We start from the raw sequence: 24,118 nt of genomic DNA on the forward strand, positions 1-24,118 counted from the left end.
GGAGTGGACCATTGTGCAAGGGGGGAAGTAATAAGGAAAATAAAAAAGGATGGTTTCTGGTCACCTTTCTTACAGGCTTCGGTAGACTATGTTTTAGCACAATGCGAGGTTTGTGCACAGAATAACGTTCGAAGGGGGATTACAACCCCAATAGGTCACATACCCGTGCCTGACGGACCATTTCGACATCTGGTGATCGACTACGTAGATATGATAAAGACGGTAAGAGGAAAAAGACACATTCTGGTGGTAAATGACAGGTTCAGCAGATGGGTAGAGGCAATACCCTCGAAGGATCAAGGGGCAGGAACAGTGGTAAAGTTCCTGACAAATGAAGTGATCCCAAGGTTTGGAATACCTTCGGAGATTAGCTCGGACAACGGTTCGGCCTTCATCCAAAGGGTGGTCAAATTGGTATTACAAGTACTAAGTATAAAACAAAGGTTTGGATGTGTGTACCACCCACAATAACAGGGCATGGTGGAAAGAATCAATGGCACTCTGACGGCCAAGCTGAACAAAATTTGTGCAGAGACTAGACTGAATTGGGTTGATTCATTACCGTTAGACCTAATGAATATGCAGACTAATCGGGTAACATGCTTGACACCACATGAAATGCTAACTGGAAGGCCCATGCCAGTGCCGCAATGGAGAGGACCATATAAAGGACCCAGTTTAGAGCAACTGGAACTTGAACTAAGACAATACATGCGGCAACTAACTATGATACATCAGTCTATCTATACACAGGAAAAACAGAAAGAGCCGGAGACCGTCCAAGGGGAAGGACCAATCCGACCGGGAGATCAGGTCTACGTGTGAGCGTTTCGAAGGAAGTGGAGCGAACCAAGAAGGGAAGGGCCTTTCACGGAAGTCAAGGCATCACCCACTGCGGTTCAGGTGGAAGGGCGTTCCACTTGGTATCATCTCAACCACTGCACTAAGGCAGTTCCGCAGGTACAGACAGAGCCGGAACCCGAGGTAAGTGGTGAGGAGGAGCAGATTGCAGAGACCAGCCAGGAGGAACGAGAAGCCGACACTGCAGCACAGGAATTTGACCAGGTAGTAAGGGAAGTCTTTGGTAATTCTGATGACTCTGAGAATGAAGTTGGGGATAGTAGTATTCCTCCAGACAATGGGGGTGGTTTGGGTACAATCAGCTTTGCCCCACAGGATAACACACCCGCCTACTATAGCGCAGAGTTAGAAACCATCAACATGGAGGATATGGCATGGGAATGATGTAACCCTGGGAAACTCGGGAGCACGCAGTTAGAGAAGTAGCACACACACCGTTTTGCCACGACAAGAGAAAACATGGTACCAATGGGCAATGTATACAGCAAGCACGATGGGAAGACAGAATTGCTACCTGTGCTCAAGGGCAAACCCTGCGCAGCATGTAGTCCCCATGCCTTATAATTCTTCCACTTGTGCGCAGTGACGTAGGGAACACATGGAGCGATGTGGGGAGCGATGGGGGCAACGATGTCCTGGTCCAGTCAATGCCAGGGCTTGTTACATGAGGATTTGTGTTAACACTGATCCCTGTTATCGAAACTGTCTGAACAATGCACCCATGTGCCCATATTGGTGTATGTTATATCAGGCGTCCTCGCAGTGTGACCAAAACAAGCTTGCCTATTACTGTAATTATAGCAGACCCTGGGCTATAAATAAAAGGAGCCAAACACCTATGCAGGAACAACTTATGATGCAGGATCACCTGCGTTATGAATGCTTCATGCGGGTGGGCACTCGCCCGGTTGGCCACTTCCAAGGCAACTGCACTCAGACGTGGGATGTCACCACAGGTAAAAAACACATAACGGGTTCCCCTCCTCCTAGGGTGCATTGGGCACTCAGACCATCCCATTAGCAGACACCTGGTGGCTGTGTGGACAGGAGAGAGGTCTGAGATCTACGCTCCCCCTCAATTGGGCAGGAACATGTATGCGTGTCATGCTGCTTCAGGAAGTTATAATGTCCCCTGAAGTACAGTCCAACGCTAACTTCCCTGAGCAGCGGACACTGCTATGGCAGAAGAGAAAATATGAACCTAACCCGACAATCCGGATTGACAGTATAGGACAGCCGAGAGGTATACCTAACGAATTCAAGGCGCGGAATGAGATTGCTGCAGGCTGGGAAGCTCTCATACCTGTGATAGGGGCAAGCAAAATTGTTGAATGGATAAATTATATATACTACAATCAACAGAGGTTCATCAACTACACCGATGATGCGCTGGAGGCCTTAGGGCAACAGCTGGATGCAGTAGCAGGATGGCGTGGCAAAACAGACAGGTACTGGATTGGCTTTTGGCAGAAAAAGGGTGTGTGTGTGTAATGTTTGGAGAACAATGCTGCACTTTCATACCGAACAATACTAGCCAGGAAGGGTCTTTCACCAGAGCAATGAATTAATTAAAGAATCTGCAGAAGGAGGTCAAAAAGAATGCAGGATTTGGGCATCAGTGGTTTGACTGGTTAGAAAGCAAACTAGGGGGATGGGGTGCGTGGCTGACTAAACTGGCAATGACTGCAGGCATTGTGCTGATAAGTTGTGCATTTATTCTGTGCTGTTTTCTTCCATGTCTCAAGACTTTGATAGTGCGTGCGACAGCAAAACAATTCCGGATGCTCCTGGAAATTGTTGAATCTGACCCCAGACAAGGAGAAAAACCGATGATGTACTGTTACAGTCTGCACGATGCATCAAGCGAACTGGAGGGTGTTAATGATGTGGACACTAGTCTGTAAGGGTGTCTGAGTCTTTTTTCCTGTCTCAGCTATGGAGGGACAGGTTTTTGGCTCAACAGCCTAGGATAACAGAGAGAGATCATTTTGTGCTCCGACTATGGAAATTGTAGCTGACCCAAATTTAGGATTAAAATGCTGGACTTTATTTTGGCTTTGGTGCACGGCCTCTGAGTGTTCTCTTTCTGTGTGAGACCCTGTGGGTCTCAAAGGGGGGATAATATTGAGAAATATACCTGACATAATCATTACATATACCTGAATTATAATCACTATGTATTAGCTATTTACTATACTATGTAATCACTTCTAGGTACTGAATATTACTATGTATTATTTTACTAGACACATGTTGCTATGTGTTGTTTTAACTAGATACTTTGTACTCTCTTAGCTGCATACTGTGGCACTTGCAGAACACCTGTTTAGCTAGCAGCACTATTAGCTGAAATGTACCCCATGTATTACACTCAGCCTTTGTTTAGTACGAGATAACGGTGGCGGACAGGATGGTGCGAGCAGGAATGTAATGTGACGGAGGTTGTCTAGAAAGCATAACCTTGGCCAGGAATAAGGCCCCAATGCGAACGGGTGAAACATAATGGTGGCGCACCGTGAGCTAGGCAAGAGAGATTAATTAGTTAATATATAGATGATATGCAATTAAAACTTGATTGGGTATGCTGATAAAACCGAAAATGTAACTGAGATAAGAAATTACTATAAAGAATGCTGTATACCGGAGCTCGGTGTGCTTTCGGTGACAAGTTCATTGATTGTCTCAGCCTTTATTTGCAAATAAAAGTTTAATTTTCTTGAAGAATTGTCTGTGTCTCCAGGTCATTTCAAGTAACCACGACATTATCTTGCATTTCTTACGGTCCTTAAGCACCTCGTTGCAAAAGGGATTTCCTGCGATTCACCATCTGCAATCCTCTGTCATCCTGCCCCATGTCAGCGCACCGGAGTCTTCTGCGCCCTCTACTGGTGACTAAAACGGGCTTGATGGTTAATTCACGCGCCTGGGGAACCAACAGGAATGGGATTTACAGAAGTAAGGATGCAATTAAATAACTTCATTGGAATTGCAAAAGACAAGAACAAATAATACACAGAAGGCGGACAAATAAATGGAGTAATTTAACATTGTATAATACTGTGAGAAACGAAAGTACCAGTAAATGTTTCTTAACCAGCTGATCACTGTCACTGTCCCCAGAGTGATTGCCCCGATTTTCGTGGTGCAATTTTTTTTTGGCAACAAATGGCCACGGATCGATCAAAAGTGAAGGAGACTAAGTACCAGACTGAACAAAGAGGAACAGCGTGGATGTTAAACACCGATGCACACTCAGACAAGAAGAAAATTCCAGTTAGCATGTGAGCATTCGGAATCCTGCTCAGTATCTGGTGCAGGACAACGATCAGCAGATCCCCCGCTTCCAATGCAACCAGTTAGCGAGTGAGAACTCCGGAGAGAATTCAAATTACAGATCTGCAAAGTGACTTCGGGTCCTTCTGCAGGATACCCTAAAGTTTACCCTCCAAGGTTGAGTCGGTGGTGAAGTAGGCGAATGCAACGTTGGCATTCATTTCTAGCGGTATAGAATACAAGAGCAATGATGTGATTGTGAGGCTCTGTAAGGGCTCATGAGACCACACTTGGAGTATTGTGTGCACTTTTGGGCTCCTTATTTCAGAAAAGAGATACTGACTTTGGAGAGCATTCAGAGAAGATCCAGGAGAATGATTCAGGAATGAAAGGGCTACCTTATGAGGAACGTTTGACATCTCTTGGGCTGTATTCCGTGGAGTTCAGGAGAATGAGGGGGGATCTCAGAGAAACTTTCCGAATGTTAAGAGGCCTGAACAGATTAGATATGGCAAAGTTATTTCCCATGGTAGAGGAGTCTAGGACAAGAGGGCACGACTTCAGGATTGAATGACGTCCATTTAGAAAAGAGATGGGGATACATTACTGTAGTCAGAGCATGGTAAATCTGTGGAATTTGTTGACAGGTCGTTGGGTGTATTTAAGGAAGAGATAGATATTTTCATGATTTGCCAGGTCATCAACGGGTAGGGGAGGAGGTAGATGCGTAGGGATGACCGGAAGAACTGGATCAGCCCATGATTGAATGGAGGGACGGACTCGCTGGGCCGAATGGCCTGCATCTGCTTCTTTATCTTATGGTCTTATGCTCCTACGCAATCAGCGCAAGATTAAATTCCTCACGAGGTCATTACAAGGAGCATAAAATCTTAGTGGTTACACATTCGGAAATGTGTTCCTTTAATTTCATGAGGGACAATGTACAAGAACAGAGATATGTTATTACAAATGTACTTGGCTCATTTCAGCTCTGACTGAAGAGCTAGTCACAGCTTTCGACAACGCACTATCGGGAGGAAGATCCCCTGCACAAATGTGCTGAAGACTCTCACCAGTATGTTCCTGGGATGGAAAGTTTCACAACAGGGACACACAGATACCCGGGATAAGAGCTTATTCCTGGTTTTCATCAGCAGTGAATAACTCAGATAAAGATCACTGATGATTCGGCAATTTCATAAATGGTGAGGGAAAGGTGGTCAATGGGGCATCAAATACAAACACCACAGAACTTAAATTCCATTCAATATCAGAATTAGAAACCGGTTTATTAACACTGGCCTCTGTCGTGAAATTTGTTAACTTAGCAGCAACAGTTCAATGCAAAGCATAATATAGAAAAAGTTAAACAAACAATAAATAAGTAAATCAATAATGGTATATCGGTATTGAGCAGATAAGAAGTGCAAAAACAGAAATAATATATATTTTAAAAGTGAACACAAGTGAATCTGCAGATGCTGAAAAATAAATACAAACGCAAACTGCTGGCAGAACTCAGCAGGCCAGACAGCATCTATGGGAGGAGATAGTGACGACGTTTCGGGCCGAAACCCTTCAACATGAGTGAAGTAACACGTCGTCACTACCTCCTCCCATAGATGCTGTCTGGCCTGCTGAGTTCTGCCAGCATTTTGTGTTTTTATTAAAAAAGTGAGGTGGTTTCATGGGTTTAATGCCCATTTAGGAACCGGATGGCGGGGGGTAGACGTGTTCGTAATAGTGACCCATTGAAACTGGCGGGAGGAAAGGATTTGGGGAATGCCTAGGGTGGAGCACCGTGGGAGGAGTGTGAGACGGATGTCATAGAAGGAGAAACAGGGGCGGAGCATGAAGCGGTTACAGATATACCCAGATATGATTTTTGTTTTTGAGGAATAGAGAGCATGTCGGTAAGGGTAGTATTTCTCTCTGCGTGTCGGATGTGGGAATACTGGGAATCTTCCAGTCTCACAGATGGCCACATCTACGACAGGTGCACCGAGAGTCTGTTAGGGATCTGGAGCTGCGGCTCGATGAACTACAGCTTATTAGGGAGAGTGAACAGGAGATAGAAAGGAGCTATTTGTCACCCTGAGGCTGCAGGAGTTAGATAATTGGGTGACCGTTAGGGGAGCGAGGGAAAGTGCTCAGATAGTAGAGAGCACCCCTGTGGCCACCCCCCTCAGTAATCGTCATCTTGTTTTGCATGCGGCTGGAGGAAGTGACCTGACAGAGGACAATCACAGCGATCTGGCACTGAGCGTGGTCCCGTGGTGCAGAAGGGAAAGAGGAATATGAGGAATGCGGCATTCACAGGGGATTCCATAGTGAGGGAACAGACAGGGGATTCTGTCAACCTGATAGAGGCACCCGCATACTGTGTTGCCACCCAGGTCCCAGGCTACGGGTTGTATTGGATCGGGTGCAGGGTATTCTGAATGGAGAGGGTGAACAGTTAGAAGTCTTGGTACACGTTGGTACCAATGGCATGGGTAGAAATAGGGAGGAGGTCCTGACATGGAGTTAGGTAGGAAGTTGGAAAGCAGGATCTGCAGCGTAGTATCCTCGAGATTGCTGCCTGTACCTCGTGCTAACGATTCGAGAATAGCACAATCAGGCATGTTAATGAGTAGCTGAGACTGGTGTACGGGGCAGGGTTTCGGGTTCCTGGATCATTGGGACATGTTCTGCGGGAGGTACAACCTATACGAAGAGGACGGATTACACCTGAACCCAAAGAGGTCCAATAACATCGCGGGCACACTTAATTGTGCTGTAAGGGGTGAGTGGGGAGGGGGGGGGGGGTCGATGGGAACCAGGGTGATAGGCGTTAGGAAGGGGAAAACAGAAATAAGTCACAGATAGCGTGCAACAGAGATGATAGAAATGAAAGGCAGGAGATGAGGCATAATCACAGCCAATGGGATGAGTTACAGGGCAATAGAGGCGTGGTGCAGTTAAATCAGAAAGCAACAAATACTGGAATGAAAGTGTTGCAGTAGAATGCACGCAACATAAGAAATAAAACGGACTATCTTTAAATTCAGCTACTAATTGGCAAGTATGAAGATCTGGCCATCTCTGAAACTTGGCTAAAGGATGGCTGCCGTTGAGAGCTGAACGCCCAAGGATATACGGTGCATCAGAAAGATGCAAGGGGTGGGGGAGTGCTGGTGTAGCCCTGTATATAAAAAATGATATTAAATCATTGGAAAGAGATGACATAGGGATTGGAAGGTGTAGGGTCTCTATGGGTTGAGATAAGAAATGGCAATGGTAAAAGAACCCTAATGGCAATTGTATACGGGCCTCTAAACAACACCCCGGATTTGGATTAAAAATTACACCAGGAGATAGAAAAGGTGTGTCAAGAGGGCAATGTCATGATAATCGTTGGGGATTTTAACATGAAATTCGATTGGGAAAGCCAGGCCAGTACTGGACCTCAAGAGAGAAAAACTGAAGAATGTCTAAGAGAACAGCTTGTTGTTGAACCCAATACGGGGTCGGCCGTGCTGGATTGGATTTTGTGTAATGATCGGGGGTGATAAAAGAGATTAAGGTTAAGGAACCCTTAGGGAAGAGTGATCACAATATGATCGAGTTCACTTTGAAATTTGAGAAGGAGAAACTAAATGTCAATGTGTCTGTATTTCAGTGGAAAAAAAGGAAAATTTAATGGCATGAGAGGGAAACGGGCTAAAGTTGACTGGAAAGTGACACCAGCAGGAAGGACAGCAGAGCAGCAATGGCTGGAGTTTCTGCGAAAAATTAGGGAATTGTGAGACAAATATATTTCAAATAAGAAAACATTTTCGAATGAAAGATGGACACTACCGTTACTGACAAGTAAATTCGGAGATAAAATAAAAGTAAAATGGAGAGCATACAAGGAAGCCAAATCTAGTGGAAGGTAGATGATTGCGAAGCTTTTAAAAACTTACAGAAGGAAACTAAGAAGGTCATTAGGTAGGAAAAGATTAATTATGAAAGGTAGCTGGCGACTAAAGAGAAAAAAAGAATTGCGGGTAGATAGAGGACTAATAGAAAATGACGCTGGAGATAATGTAATGAGAGACGCAGAGATGGCAGAAGAACCGAATGTGAATTTTGCATCAGTCTTCACAGTGGAAGACATCTGCAGTATACCGGACATTCAAGAGTATCAGGGAAGTATGTGCAGTGACAATTACGACTGTGAAGGTGCTCAGGGAGCATAATGGTCAGACAATGGACAAATCCATTTTCAGGATGGAGTAAAACGGGGGAAGATGCCAAAATAAGAAAATTGGGAGGAGCTGGAAAGAGCACAAGCTAGAAGGTAGTAGGTGAAACTGGATGCGTGGGATAGTGGGCGAAATGTAGCTTGGGTGATAATGGGAAAAAGCAAAGAGCTGGAGAAGAAGGAATCTGATAGGAGAGAGTGGATCATTGGAGAAAGGGAAGTAGAAGGGGACCGAAGTGAGGTGATTGGCAGGTGAAGAGAAGAGTAGAAGGCCAGAGTGGTGAAATGAAGAAGAGGGAAAAGGGAGAGGGGAAATACCGGAAAGCCGAGATATCTGTGTTCATGTCATAAAATTGGAGGTTCCATAGACAGAATATAATTGCAGTTTACTCCTCCAGCCTGAGGCTGCTCATGTGGCAGCAAAGGAGACGATGTGCGACATTTCTGACCGGGAATGGGGATTGGAATTGAAATGTTTGGCCACTGGGAAATTCTGCTTTTTGTTGTTGGAGCTGAGATGCTGGACTAAACGTTAATTAATCTGAAGAAGGCACGTCTGTATGAAACTTCGACATTATTCATCTCCATAGAATTTGCCTTATCCGTTGAGTTCTTTCAGCATTTTGTATGTGTTGTGATTATTGTTGTTAACGGTTTTCGTGCGTCCATTATCTTCGTAAGTCTGGTTGCGATATCAGGTTAAGGTTCTTCAATATATTACAGGAGCATACAAACAACATATATTTTTTTATATTTCTATTGAAAGATCGATAACTGAGACAATTTCCCAGAGCGGATCTATAATCGAGACGAAGTCTATGGAGTCTGGGAATGGACAAGATCAACAATAAGAATCATGAAACCGAGAGGTGAGACAGAGAGACTTTCACGGCAGCATTCACTGAATTCTCGATTCATCATTTCTTCGTCTTTGGGATTTTGCAATTTCGTGTGAAGCTCTCCATACCTCATCATACTTGGAATTTTACCTGAATGAAATCATGCTTATTTTTACCCCAGCTGTTGGAAAACACGTCAGCCTTGTGTACAACTGAATACTCAGCGTGCTAGAGTGAGTATAAATGAATGATCGTGGAGATTCATCAGCTCAGAGTTTCTTCAGCGAGACTGCGGGCAGCTCGAATACAGAGTGAATCACACACGGAATGCCTGAAACTATCTACAGTATGAGAAAGATATATTACTTGATCATTACCGTTATTGGTGTCCCTGGTAGGAACAGACGCGAACTAATCTTTGCAGTTCAATGTGCGCGGTTTTTGGACCCGTTCAGTCACCGACAGCCGTTGTGATGCCGGTGTATTAGTGAGTGTAGTGAAGTCATTGTGACAGAACTCTTGTGTTCCGTCAGAAGGTTCCTTGCAGTTTAATCAATAGACAAGGCTGAAAAGAAGAAACAAAAAAAAATATTAACTGAAACAGATGTAGAGTGGAAGATTGCGGGGAGATGGATATATTTTGTGGACATGACAGGCAGATTTGACTTATCAAGGTAAAACCGCTATCAAAGTAAACTCCAATTCTCCAGCGTGCTCGGCAGCATCCAGGGCCACGGCGTTTTTTTTTCCGCCCCAATAGTTCAAGATGCTTTAATTTCAAACTGAAAGCAATTGTGCTGTGTTTCAAAAAATGATACAAGGTTGAAGAGAACGCGGAAAGTGAAACCCTGATGAGATTCACTTGTGTGTTCAATCTCGGACCATCGGGAGTTTTGAAAATTCAAATCGTGTCGCTGTGTGTTTTCGTTTACAAGGGTTTGTTTCCACGCCTTATTATCGGTGAAGAGGGGTTTCGCCAACCAGAGGTGTCTGTTAGATGCCTGACTGGGTAATGTACATGCAATACTCTGGTCTGGAAATATAAACATCGAACCATTTGGAATAATGCTTCTGTAATTTGGAGCAGGTCAGGAAGAATGTGCTAAAAAAAAAAGAAAATGGGAACTTCCTGATCTGATCCGTTGTCGTAGTTTGAAGGAACCGCATCTAAGTGTATTTGCAGAATTTGAAAGCAGCGAGCCCAGCTGGGCCGGCGAGGGCAGGTGACAAACCGGAGTCGAAAAGGAGATGGATGCCTGCGAACAGAGGAAGTAAATGTGCTACGAACTTTGAACGTTGTAAATGGACAACCTCAGAGGCAGCGGGGCGTAGCGACATGCGATGAGCGCCAGGATATGAAGGAAGTGCCGAGGTATCCAAACTTTACACATCGGTCGTAAAGCTCCCTTGGCGATCAGTTGACAGTGCCTCATTCCCAAATCCTGCTCCTCTTGCAGTACCGAGTATGTAACCTTTCTCCCTGCTTGCGCGCGATTGCTGAGTCTGCGAAGCACGATTTAAACCTTTTAAACCTCCAGTATTGAGCGCCCGCCAGGTTTGATTGTTCTCTCTTTACAGCTTATCTCTGTCCCACAGAGCGTGAGAGTAATTCATCGATTCCTTCTGCTGTCCCCACCCCACCCCAAATGAATTTAGTACCGATTGTGATCCTGTCCCGGGGGAAGTGCGGCCTCTCCACCTGCACCACTCGCTACCTGGTAGCCATGACAACGGTGGATCTATTGGCCGTTGTCTTGGTGGTGATATTGTGGCCGATCAGTTATTACTACTTCCCTGGGACTTTCCTGGCCATCACCCCCGTATGCAGTGTGATTGCTGCCCTGACAGAGACAGCCACAGACTCCTCTGTCTGGTCAGCTGTCAGCTTTCCCTTTGATCGGTTTGTCGTCATCTGTTGCCAGAGGTGGAGAGTAAAGTATTGCACCGGGAAAACTGCGTCTGTGGTTCTGATAACAACCAGTGTTCTGGTCTGTTTGAAACATGTGCCCTACTTCTTATATTGCAACCCGTGAAAGTGATTGACAATATACCCAGAGATTGCATTCCAAAGACGGGATACTATACGGATCCCGGGTGGGTGGGATATGACTGTCTTACTACTGTTCTAAAGTCATTACTCCCATTCAACTAATTAACAAACAAAATATCTAACCTCTTCTCAGAGGCGGTTGCCGTGATTTCCATCTGGACACTGCAGGACACCGAAGAACATGACAGCGGAGAGAATAAAACTGGTTTAGAGCCCGAGAGAGGACAACACAGGCAAACACACATTCACACTTTCAGCCCGCGACATCCACCTTCTATCTCACCTTACCTTTTCTGTTTATTTGCCCAGCATATTCCAGCCCTGTCACCGTCACAACCCTGTCATTAATGATAAAGCGGGAGAGCATCCAAGGGTATTTAAAACCTAATCAGCAAAATTGCATCTCATTTGTTACTTCAGTCTTTTGCGTCAGGATGAAATGAAAAAGAAAGTCACCAGTCTAAGGAGCTTACAGTAAATCTCGCACTTGTCCTTGGTATCAGATAAAGCTGTTGTGGAGAAATGATTAACACTACAGAACTCCTGGATTTGGTTCATAATTGTGCAAATTTCCATGGAACACCCAAATTCCTACTCCAGGGAGAAATGTCACCTTCCTTCCTGATTTTGAATGAATGATGCTTGCCACTTGATGGCGACTGTGTGAGCAATCAAATGGCATATTCTGCTTTAGAGCCTGAGAAAGGAACAACACTTCGTTTTGAATTTGTTACTCTTTCAAAGTGCATGTTTGTTATTTTTGTGTCAACCGCCTGGTCCTCTATTGACACAAGGAACCACTCAGCTTCTGAGAAGAGATCTCCAGTTTTGAGCCTGTCCTCAGACGCTTCACATTGACACCTTGTCTGCTCAGATGGTGGATCTCACCCGTGGACGGTTATGCTCATCCATTGGTTAACTCAATCCTCTTTAGCAGAGTTTCCCAAACTACTTTAGCCCCAGTGCCGCGAGTTGAGAACAGTCCAGTACCCCCGTCACTAACTTATGCATCTGCAACAACGTCTGCTAGGGTGGTTAGGTCGGACGAGATCGCCAAGTGTCAGACGCGTTGTGATGACGAATGCACAAGGCCTGCAGTGCGATGCTTCTTCCTGTGTCCCAGCGCCACCACCTTTTTTGGAAGTGCCTGCTCTACTAATGGTCGGTCAGATCTGATGCCTTAAGTGATGGCTTATCGCCCCACCAAGATTCTTTAATGTCCCCCTAGCGAGTGTTATTTGCTCCTAAAGCCATCTTAGGACATGTAACCACCCCAGAGGGAATAACTGCTCGATTGTGATCATTTCTTCATCTTTCTGGTCTGAGCTTTCATTTCAGTTCAGAATAGCACATGCTCGCAGCATGTTGAATCCTGTTTTCATTGATGAAAATACAACCTTAGAAGAGTTACAGTGAGTAGGACAGAGGGAATGGGACTCCCTCAACACTGTGTGTGCAGCTCCCTCAACATCTTGCTTGCTCCTCTCCATAGTGCCCTCACTTTATCTTCCACACACTTTCTCCCTACCCTTCACCCTCCTCTCAATTCTCAGCACACCTTCCTCTCTGCTTCTCCTCCATCTTCTCTCACTCTCCATTTCCTCCACTCCCCTCTTATCCTAATACATCCTCTCCCACTTCCTCACCTCCCTCTCCTACTCCAGTCACCCCAACTTCCGCTCACTCTCACCTCTCTTCTCCCCTTTCTGTCTACAAACCACACACCCACCCCGACACTGAATCTCAGCCCGTGCTCACTGCAGGATAGCAACCCGTCCCTTTCAATATGCGACAGTGACATCGACAAGATAAGTAGTCTTGGTGACATCGGAACATACTGGCGTTTGGAGTTGGATGAAGCAGAGGAGGGAGAGAAAGTGACAGAGAGATAGAGGAAGAGGGAGAAAGAGAGAAGGGGGAGGAAGAGATAGAGAAAGAGGGGGAAGGAGGGTTGGAGGGAGGAGAGAACAGGCTGAGTGGTGGTTGTGAAAAAGAGGGAGAGAGAATCGAGAGACTAGGAGTGTTAGTGAGCAAGACTGAGGAGAGCTGGCAGGGAAGTGTTACAGGTGAGAAACAGAGGGGAGAGAGATGGTGGCAACACCCAGTGAGGGGAGAGAATTGCGGGAAGAGTGAGATGGATGTGGGTAAGAAATAAACGGGGAGCAAGTGAGGGGCAGAAAGAGGCATGGGAGAGAATGACGGAGGAGAGAGATTGGAGGGAATATGAGAGGGAAGAGAGATGGGGAGTTAAGCTGGGATAGAAACCAGGGATTGAGACGGGGGAGATATACGAGGGAAAGGGACATATTGATCAGTGAGAGAGAAACTGACAGGGATCGAAAAGGGCCACTCATTTTAAATGGAGACATATGGAAATTTCTAAAATTCTAAATCTTCCATGTAAATTCCTTTAGTATCAGTGAAGTGTCTATCTAGCTGAGTGTAGGCGGCTGAAATGGGTACATTTTAGGTGGAGATAGAGGGGGATAGACACAGAAGCATAGATCAGTCATGACCATGTTGAATAAACATAATATCATAAGTCTTCCTCTTTCTTATGAATTGATTTCCCTGTAGTCTGAGGGTGTACCCCTGGTCCTGGGCTACGCATTATGGGAAACATGCTTTCTATCTTGGCTTTACAGTAGTCAGGAAACCCGCCCATAATTCTAAACTCCAGCGGGAACAGGCACAGAGACATCAAATACCATGAACTGGTGTCTTGTTAAGCAGCTTCAGCTGCAGCACCTTGTTCAGAACCATCTGAAAATCCAAATAAACAACACACACCACCTTTCTTATTTCACCAAAAAATTCCAAGAGATCTGTCTGGGAAGAGGAAAACCATGCTGTTTTGTCCGTACAGGGGAGGATTTAAAAGGACTGTCATGGAACAGAATCACTGGCAGGGTCCAGCTGGCCAGAGTTGACTCTCTACTGTACACTAGGTGTGTTATAAATTCAATTAAGTACCGGAGACAGAGTTTAAAATAAACTGATTTATTTGTTTCAGATTCAGAATATTAAACACCAGTCCCATTAAAGGTGAAAGAAGAAACTCCTCCCATTCCCAGTGACCAGGGTGCAGAACTGGGTGTGGTGAGCAGCAGCAATAATTGCAGAGTTCAGCACCGACAGTCACTCTCGAAATTGCATTCAGCAACGGTGATGGACAAATATCCAGCATGCAGCTCATTGAAACTTTCTCCCCAGTGTGAACCCGGTAGTGTGTCACAAGTGTAACATGCTGCAAGGTTTCACTGCTCATGTAATGGCCTCTCTGTAATGTTTCACTGCTGAGGTAATGTTTCTCTGCAGCAGCAATGTTTAGGTTAAGACTACAGATAACAGGGTTTTGGAGTGTGGGGGTATCCAATGAGAGAAACATTCTTTCTTGTGAGTCTGGAAGAGAGAATTTGTGGTATTTCGCTAGGGAGAGATGAGAAGACGTGAATGGAGAGAGCAGGCCCTTTTTCTTTGTTTACTTTACTAACCCTATAATCAAAGTAAGAATTATAAAGCTCAATTGTTTAATCGCATATTGTGTACTGTTTGTAATTTCGGGGAACTGATTTGTAACAGGGGACACATCACACAGCATCCACCCAAACGAGATTTCACAAGTTTGGCCGGGCTGGGGGCTATCACCCCTACATTAAGCTGCTAGCCGAAGCAAGAGTTACATACACCTAGATGACTGAGTGAATCGCGTCCCAAGGTCTGAGCAGGTGATCAGCCTCTACCCACTGTGAACTCGCTGGTGTCTCTGTAGTTGAGATGACCAAGTGAATCCCTTCCCGCAGTCTGGGCAGGTGAACGGCTTCTCCCCAGTGTGAACTCGCTGGTGTCTCTGTAGTTGAGATGAGCAAGTGAATCCCTTCCCACAGTCTGAGCAGGTGAACGGCCTCTCCCCAGTGTGAACCCTCTGATGTACACTCAGTTGGGATGAGCAAGTGAATCCCTTCCCACAGTCTGAGCAGGTGAACGGCCGCTCACCAGTGTGAACTCTCTGATGTATGTTCAGTTGAGATGACTGAGTGAATCCCTTCCCACAGTCTGAGCAGGTGAACGGCCTCTCGCCAGTGTGACCTCGCTGATGTACCCTCAGTTGGGATGAGTAAGGGAATCCCTTCCCACAGTCTGAGCAGGTGAATGGCCTCTCGCCAGTGTGAACTCGCTGATGTACCCTCAGTTGGGATGAGTAAGGGAATCCCTTCCCACAGTCTGAGCAGGTGAATGGCCTCTCACCAGTGTGAACTCGTTGATGTACCTTCAGTTGGGATGAGCAGTGGAATCCCTTCCCACAGTCTGAGCAGGTGAACGGCCGCTCCCTTATGTGAACTCGTTGGTGAGCCATCAGGTACGACGACCGAATGAATCCCTTCCCACAGTCTGAACAGGTGAATGGCCTCTCACCAGTGTGAACTTGCTGATGTGACTTCAGGTTAGATGAGCAAATGAATCCCTTCCCACAGTCCGAGCAGGTGAATGGCCGCTCCCCGGTGTGAACTCGCTGGTGTTTCATTAGGGAGGATGACTGAGTGAATCCTGTCCCACAGTATGAGCAGGTGAATGGCCTCTCTCCAGTGTGAACTCTCTGATGTACCTTCAGTTGAGATGACCGAGCGAATCCCTTCCCACAGTCTGAGCAGGAGAACGGCTTCTCTCCAGTGTGAACTCGCTGATGTAGCATTAGCTCAGATGACCGAGTGAATCCCTTTCCACAGTCTGAGCAGGTGAACGGCTTCTCTCCAGTGTGAACTCGCTGATGTACCTTCAGTTGAGATGACTGAGTGAATCCCTTCCCACAGTCTGAGCAGGTGAATGGCCTCTCCCCAGTGTGAACTCTCTGATGTACCCTCAGTTGGGATGAGCAAATGAATCGCTTCCCACAGTCTGAGCAGGTGAATGGCCTCTCCCCAGTGTGAACTCGCTGATGTACCTTCAGTTGGGATGAGCAAGGGAATCCCTTCCCACAGTCTGAGCAGGTGAACGGCCTCTCTCCAGTGTGAACTCGCTGATGTATTTTCAGTTTAGATGAGCAAGTGAATCCCTTCCCACAGTCTGAGCAGGTGAACGGCCTCTGCCCACTGTGAACTCGCTGGTGTACCTTCAGATGGGATGACTGAGTGAATCCCTTCCCACAGTCCGAGCAGTTGAACAGCCTCTCCCCAGTGTGAACTCGCAGATGAGCCATTATGTCAGATGACCGAGTGTATTTTTCCCCACAATTTGAGCAGATGACCAGCCTCTGCCCAGCGTGAACCGACTGCTGTGTCCACAGGTGGGAAGACCGACTGGATCCCTTCTCTCACACAGAACAGGTGAATGGCCTTGTCCCAGTATGAACCTGCTGATGTACCTTCAGTTGAGACGACCAACTGAACCCATTCCCACAGTCTGGGCAGGAAATAACGGGCGTAGAAGTCAGTCAGATGATCGAGTGAATCCCTCCCCACAGTCTGAACAGGAAGGAAGATGAAGTGAATCCCTTGCTCCACTTCGTAAATATCTGGTCAGAGACAGCAAAACTGGCATGATATGTTTGAGATTCCAGTCGACAAATTCCTCATCATTTTCAACCTGTAAAAAGATTTACTAAGTTTTACTAAGATTTACTAAGTCAATGGGTGTCAGACAACATTTCAGATGAGATCACTTGACTCGTCAAGGTGTGATATGGCTTCACAACATTTCAGTGAATTTCAACCCAAGTTGGAGAGAGAAGTCATCTTCTAACTGGGCACAGTGCTGGTATCTAGAATGACCATCAAATTCTCTGATGCTCCTCCTGTCTCTATGAGAATGGGGCATTTCTAACATCTCCAATCTGTGACCTGGCTCACTTTGACTCTGTCCATTGGTGTTATTCCCTGCTCCCACTGAGCTGCATGGGTGCCTGGCCCCACAGTAACTGAAACACTCTCACACAAATAGCCGGTACTCATTCCAAGCACCCACCACTCTCTGTGTAAAAAAACTAACCCCTGACATACTCTCGGTATCTGTTTCCAAGCACCTTAAAACTATGCCCCTCATGTTAGCCACTTTAGACCTGGGGGAAAAAGCCTCTCATCATGCCCCTCATCATCTTTTCACCTAAAATATGCTCTAAACATAAACATCAAAAATGCCCCTCATCATCTTTTCACCTAAAATATGCTCTAAACATAAACAAGGGAATCATACATTGCTTTGAGGTTTTGTTACAAGTATACAAAATTATTAGGGTACAGATAGGGTAAATGCAAGCAGCATTTTCCACTGAGGTTGGGTGGGATGATAACCAGAGGTCATGGGTAAGTGGCGAAGGTGAAAATTTAACGGGAGCGTGTAGAACAGCTCTTCACTGAAATAGTTGTGAGAGTGTGGAATGAGATGTCAGCATGAGTGATGAATATGAGCTCAGTTTCACCATTTTAAAGAAGTTTGGATGGGAGCCTGGATGGTAGGGGTATGGAGGGCGATGGTCCCAGTGCAGGTAGTTGCATTAGACAGCTTAAATGCTTTTTCAGCATTGACTAGATGGGCCAAGTAGCCTGTTTCCATACTGAACTTCTGTAGGTTTCTGTGACAGAGAAGCTGGACAAACTTGTTTGGAAGGGAAAAGGTAGGAGTGACAACGGAGCAGCAATGGCTGGAGTTTCTGGGAGCAATTCGGGAGCTGAGTGATCGATACATCCGAGGAAGTGAAAGCATTGGAAAGGCAGGAGGACACAACTGTGGCTAAAATGAGAAGCCAAAGCCAACATAAAAGTCAAAGAGAGGGCAAACAAAAGAGAAAAATTATTGGGAAGCATTTGGAAACCAACAGAAGACAACTAAAAAAAGTCAGATAAGCTCAGTGCATGGAATCATGATATTGTAGTCATTAATGAGTCTTGGTAGCACCCAACAGTCTGAGGCATTTAGAGGAACAAAATATCCGGGGCCTCAATATCTCTTAAAAACCCAGGTTCCCTGCACCAGTTACCATGCAACCTTTATTTTGGCAGGCATGTACAAACTCTACACCCTCAAAATTTCACTTCTGAAGGCCTCCCACTTACCAAGTATTCCTTTTCCAGAAAACAGCCTGTCCCGAACCACACTTGTCAGATCCTTTCTGATACCACAGAATTGACCTTTCTCCAATTGAGAATCTCAACCCGTGATCCAGACCTCTCTTTTTCCATATTTTCTTTGAATCTCCTGGCATTATGATCACTAATTTCTGTCACCAGCCCTGGATCATTTCCTAACAGCTTCCTGCACACTTCTACATCGGGAATCCTACCTACTGAGTAAGGGCACATTTGACAAACTCTACCCCATCTAGTCTTTTTACAGTATGGAAGTCACAGACAATATCTGGAAAGTTAAAATCACTTACTGAATCAACCTTTGTTTCTTGGCATGGTCTGCGATCTCTCTGGAAATTTGTTCCTCTAAATCCCTCAGACTGTTGGGTGCAACCAAGTCCCAAGAATGGCTACAATATCATAATTCCCTGTCCTGAGCTCATCAGACTTTCCTACGATGCTTCTTGCATTGTGATATACACAGCTCAGCACATTCATCATGCTCAGCCATTTGATTGCTGACTCTATCTGAGGTCTGAACAACATCTGACTGGTCTGAACAAACTCTCCCTCATTGGCACAAAAACAATGGAGCTGATTGTGGAGGACAGGAGGAATGGACACAGACTAACCCCTAATGACGTCAATGGACCTGGGGTTAAGATGGTGAACAGCTTTAAGTTCCTCAACATAAACATCACCAAGGATCTCAAATGGGCTGTACATAGCAGCTGTGTTTTTCACCTCAGATGGTTGAAGAAGTTTGATTTGGGCCCCAGATCCTAAGAGATTTCTACAGGGAGACAATTGAGAGCATCTCGACTGGCTGCATCACTGCCTGGTATGGGAACTGTACTTCCCTCAATCAGAGGAACCTGTAGAAAGTGGTACGGACAGCCCGGCACATTTGCAGATGTGAACTTCCCATGATTCATGGAAAAGAATAAAGTGAACTCGTGAAAAAAATAATGAACTGATTGTGGTGTGGTTATTGCTCCGGCGAATTGAAGTTTACACCATAAAAAGTTTCCCATCCGGATACATCACACCTTTGTGTGGCTACTCTCTTCTGTTGACTTCAAGAAATAGCAGAGAACTGTGGACTTCACTGAGCACATCATGGAAACAAACCTCCCCTCCATGGATTCTCTCTATACTTCCTGCTGCCTCAGTAAATCAGGCAACATAATTAAAGATTCCCAGAACTCCAGACCAGACATTCTCAATTCTCAACCACCCATCGGGTCGAAGATAAATGAAAACACAAAAACAGAAAACGTACCACCAGGCCTAGGGACATTTTCCATTCTGCTGTTATAAGTAAACTGATTATTCCTCAGGAATTCCTCAGCTTCCTTCTTGCATTAATAGGGATATATACCTTGAAACATTGGCTGCACTTCGGCAAGTTTTAACAGTGGAATGGAGTGAATGAAAAAATGCCCGCCCACAATGAGAGGACGTGACACTGGATCTCACTCCCTTGTCTGAACAGAATAAAGATTAAACTGCACAACCACGAGAATAACCCACATATGTAAGGTACCACACACATGATGTTAGACCCCGGTGTAGCAAACCCATGCATGACATCAGGCATGTGGGGGGGGGGGGGAGGGAAGGGGGGGGATAGGATTTTTGGTTCCATGGCTCTCTTCCAGGGAAGGTGGGACCTGTACAGAAGGGACCACAAGGAGAGAGAAGGTTCTTTGGAAACTGAAGATCTGAAGGCAGATAAGTCACCTGGACCAGATGGTTTACACACACAGTTCTGAAAGAGGTGGCGGGAGAGATTGTGGAGGCATTACTAATGATCCTTCAAGAATCACTAAATTCAGGAATGGTTCTGAAAGACTGGAACATTGCAAAAGCCACTCCACTCTTCAAGAAGGGAGAGAGGGAGAAGAAAGGAAACTATAGGCCACTTAGACTGACAGTGGTTTGAAAGATGTTGGAGTTGATCGTTAAGGATGCCTCCTACTTGGAGGCACAAGATAAAATAGGCCAGGGTCAGCATTGTTTCCGCAAGGGAAAATCTTGCCCGATGAATTTGGTGGAATGCTTTGAGAAATAATAAGCAGGGTAGACAAATGAGAGTTGGTTGATATTTTGCACTTGGATTTTCAGACCTTTTAACAGGGGTGCCAAACTCATTTTAGGTCACGGGCCGGATTGAGCAAAATGTAGCTTCATGCGGGCCGGATCAGTCGGTCGCGTGCGAACGCAGCTTTCGTTGCATCTGTTTTTTTCAGCCTGCTCTCATGCATCTCAGTCTCTGCTATAACTACAAAGTGTTTCACTTTACAAATTCCGTTTCTTATGAAGAAGACTGCCGAGCAAGACTGCCGAATAAACACTAAAAACCCTGAAAACCTGGTACCTGAATAAACTCAGCATTAGCTATATCATACGCCATAGGCGCTTCAATTACTGGGGCCAGGTTTAATAGTAATTAGATATTATCTCGCGGGCCAAAGATAATTCCACTGTGGGCCGGATTTGGCTCGCGGGCCTTGAGTTTGACATATATGTTTTACAAGGTACCACACACGAGGCTCCTTAACGAGCTCTGAGCCTGGTTGGGCGGCGATGAGGAAGGAGCGGATCTCGGGTTTACATTGTTATGTGTGATGAGAAAACCATGGGGAGATGGGGTCCAGAGTTGGCCCCCCGTGAACTATGCTGCTAACGAGAGGGAGGGATAAAGATGGGGAGAGGCGCCATGCTGCACATGCTGATAATGAGAGACACACAAGGATTTAAAATTATGGCTTCTTCGCTGATTGTTGACTTTACTCCCAAGGACTTTGCCTGTTTGTGTGAATCCTTGCTGACACAGCAGAGTGATGCCAGATGCCTGCTGAGACAGGAGGGAGTGGCCCAGTTTGATGGACATGATCAGCTGATGGATGGCTGGAACCCCAGCTGGGGAGATAAAAGACGAGTCTGCTGAGACACAGGCAGACACGCCACTGGACACTGAACGAGTGTTGTGCACCCACAGGAAGGTGGGGGCTTGGAGGGTCGATTCGGGGGAATCGGTCCAAAGCTCACAGTGTGTGAAGGCAGGCCGGTAGGGGCTTGTGTGTGTGTCCATCCTCGCCTGGGTGACAAGTCCAGCACTGAAGAACGGTCTAGCCGGGAACGGAAGGGTCATAATCGATGACCACAACAGGTCAAAGGAACAAGAAGACAACGGAAGGTTTGCCTGCTGATTCCGCTCATTTCTCGTTCGCTCTCTCTCTCTCCAACGTCACAACAGCAACTACCTCAACCCAAACTGAACTGAACTCTGCATTATCTTAAGACTATTCATTTACCCCTTGACTACGATAGAGCTTGGTTTTGATTCTTATTCCTACACTTCTGTATTTATCATTGCTAACCTGTCGTATATGTATATTTGCATTTTGGATACTGTATTACTTAGTTTATTAATAAACACCTTTAGTTACAGTACCACCAGACTCCAACATATCATTCCATTTCTGCTGGTTTGGTTACCCGGTTACAGGTTACGTGACAACCTAAATCGAGGGTCGGTTGCAGGGGGGGAAAGGGTTGGGATGGAGACAGAAGGTTGGACAATCTGGGCCTGGAAAGTAGGATCAGTTAGTTGTGGTTCCCCAAGCTGTGAGAGTGGATGTTGGTGACATGAATCTGTTTGTGTGTACGGGTGTGGGGTAAATGGTGGGAAAGTTGTGGGGCTACTGGCTGGTGGAGGGAGGTTGGGGATGTGGGTTATCGGACACAGTGTGACCCGGGAGGATGGGTCCTAGGGCAGATCACGTTGTGAGCAAGGGAGGATCTGGTCCATTGCATCAGACAGCTTTCAGGAAGTAACAAATCTCTCTTTATATTAATCACTGTCTAATCTTGCTGCTACCATTGTGTTTGTCACAGAGCCCAGAGTCTGGGAACAGCTCAATGGCAGGAAGCAGATGGTGATGATGGGAGGCTGTTTATTGGAGTCAAGGCCCGTGCCGCGTGGAGCTCCCCAGGGTAACACCCATTGCTACTTGTCATCTGTGCTATTAATCTGGTTGAGAATGTACGGGGTATGGGTAGTGAGTTTGCAGCAAGTAATTGCAAACAATTACTTCTTTTTGCAAGATAGTAAATATAAACACCCCTCTTTCCCTCTCTACACTCAGAACCAACCAAAAGCTACTTCAGAAGATGCAAGCTCTTCAAATGAGCAAACACTGAGGGAATGTGTGTGAGTTTAAAGAGCTGTGCTACTGACAGAACATTAGCAGATCTGGAGTGATTGCAACTGGGTCTGATAGAGGCATAACTGGTATTTCTGGGCACATTCAGTCTCACTCCAATTATTCCCTACCTTCCTTTGTACTGTTCTGTGATGTCTAAAGGACCAGTATTTGAGTAAATGAGACTCACCAAACTTTCTCCTGACTGAATCAATGGAAACTCTGACTCAGAAGGGTTTCTCTCCAGTTGGTTCTCTCAATCCTCGGGCTGATTCACGTGTTGCTGTTCCCTCATCTTCAGTCGTGGTTTGCTTCCAGTTGTGGGCTTTTCTTCCAATCAATCTCTCACCGCAGGTGTAACTTTAACATGAGAGATAACGAACCATGTTAACAATACAAAGGAGAACAAAATATTTCTGCTCTCTGAAATCTAAACATTGAAGACAAATATAACGATCTCAGTGAACAAATCTGTCCCTGACACGTCACAAAACCTGATATGGGATAGGAAGGAGCCATCATTCAGTCATTGTAAGACATAAGATGTAGGGACAGAATTAGGTGATTCGATCCATCGAGTCTGCCCCACCACTCAACCATGGCTGAGATTTATTCCAACACCATATTCCTGCCTTCCTCCTGTAACCCTGAAGCTACTTAGCAATCATGAGTATATTAATCTCTGTCATAAATATACCCAAATGACAGCCTCAACCACCATCTGTGGCAACAAATTCCACAAATCAGACATCTTTTGGCTGAAGAAATTTTTCTCATCTCAGTTTTAAAGGGAAGCATCTTTACTCTGACACCGTGCTGTCAATCGCAAACTTTCCATGCCCACTGTATCCAGGCTTTGCAGCATTCGGTAGGTTTACTTCACCATACATCCCTCCACTTCCCCCACCATCCCGCATCACCATCCATCCGCGGACGGTGGGCACACACCACGTGATCGTCCGTCACAAAGGGAAAGGCGGAGCACATCTGCGGCGCACAGCCTCACGTGACCTGTTCGCGGGACGTCCGTTTCAATTCCGCGGAAATAGGCAGCCTGGGCTCCTGGTTTGGATCGCTCAATGCAGATTCAGTGAAGCCGACACATTTCTGACGAGCCCAGATAACTGGGTACTATATGAGAAATTGGCCCTCGGTTCGGAGCTCATGGCTAACATCGGATCTCCTCACTCGGGATCGGTCTCAGTACTCACCGATGGGAAAGTGATATCTTCGGCCCGCAGACAGTGATCCCGACCCCCGGCTCCCCACCCAGGAGGCGGGAACCCTTTGCCGATCCGGGAGCTGACGTACTTCAGCACTGTGGAAGCGAGCACACCGCCCGCCTGTAGACTGTGAGCATGCGCGAAGTAATTGTTGCGTCATTAGGAGGGCGGGGCCTCGGAGGCAGACGCCCAGATACTGCCCATCTGCGGTTAAATGGGAGGGGCAAACGATATCACGTGACCCGTGGGGTCTCACACCCCCAGAGAAAGATCCAGCTCCCCATCACTCTGTAAAGAAGCAAACTTGCCGTTCACATCGCCTCTCACCCTAAATGTGTCAGACATTTCAACCCGCAGGAAAATTATATCGTC

The 24,118-nt window shown here is 46.0% G+C and overlaps 1 protein-coding gene across 3 annotated transcripts; it reads right to left on the reverse strand.

Moving 5' to 3' along the window:
* Nucleotides 1-3,593: 3,593 nt before the first annotated feature.
* Nucleotides 3,594-23,878, reverse strand: LOC140721026 (uncharacterized). Of its 3 annotated transcripts, XR_012097310.1 has the most exons (4): nt 23,735-23,878; nt 22,714-22,883; nt 11,375-11,413; nt 3,594-3,784 (listed from the first exon to the last, which is right to left on the reverse strand). XR_012097310.1 is itself a non-coding variant. In XM_073035901.1 (3 exons), exon 3 carries the CDS (start codon nt 16,446-16,448, stop codon nt 14,991-14,993), a length of 1,458 nt encoding a protein of 485 aa, XP_072892002.1. In that variant the 5' UTR covers nt 16,449-16,834; nt 22,714-22,883; nt 23,735-23,878; the 3' UTR covers nt 14,236-14,990. The 3 variants fall into 3 exon arrangements, 1 of the variants encoding a protein (XP_072892002.1); XR_012097309.1 differs by lacking the exon at nt 11,375-11,413; XM_073035901.1 differs by lacking the exons at nt 3,594-3,784; nt 11,375-11,413 and adding an exon at nt 14,236-16,834.
* Nucleotides 23,879-24,118: the final 240 nt, after the last annotated feature.

This window comes from Hemitrygon akajei, unplaced genomic scaffold (assembly GCF_048418815.1).
Source record: "Hemitrygon akajei unplaced genomic scaffold, sHemAka1.3 Scf000049, whole genome shotgun sequence".
Classification (NCBI taxonomy): Eukaryota; Metazoa; Chordata; class Chondrichthyes; order Myliobatiformes; family Dasyatidae; genus Hemitrygon; species Hemitrygon akajei.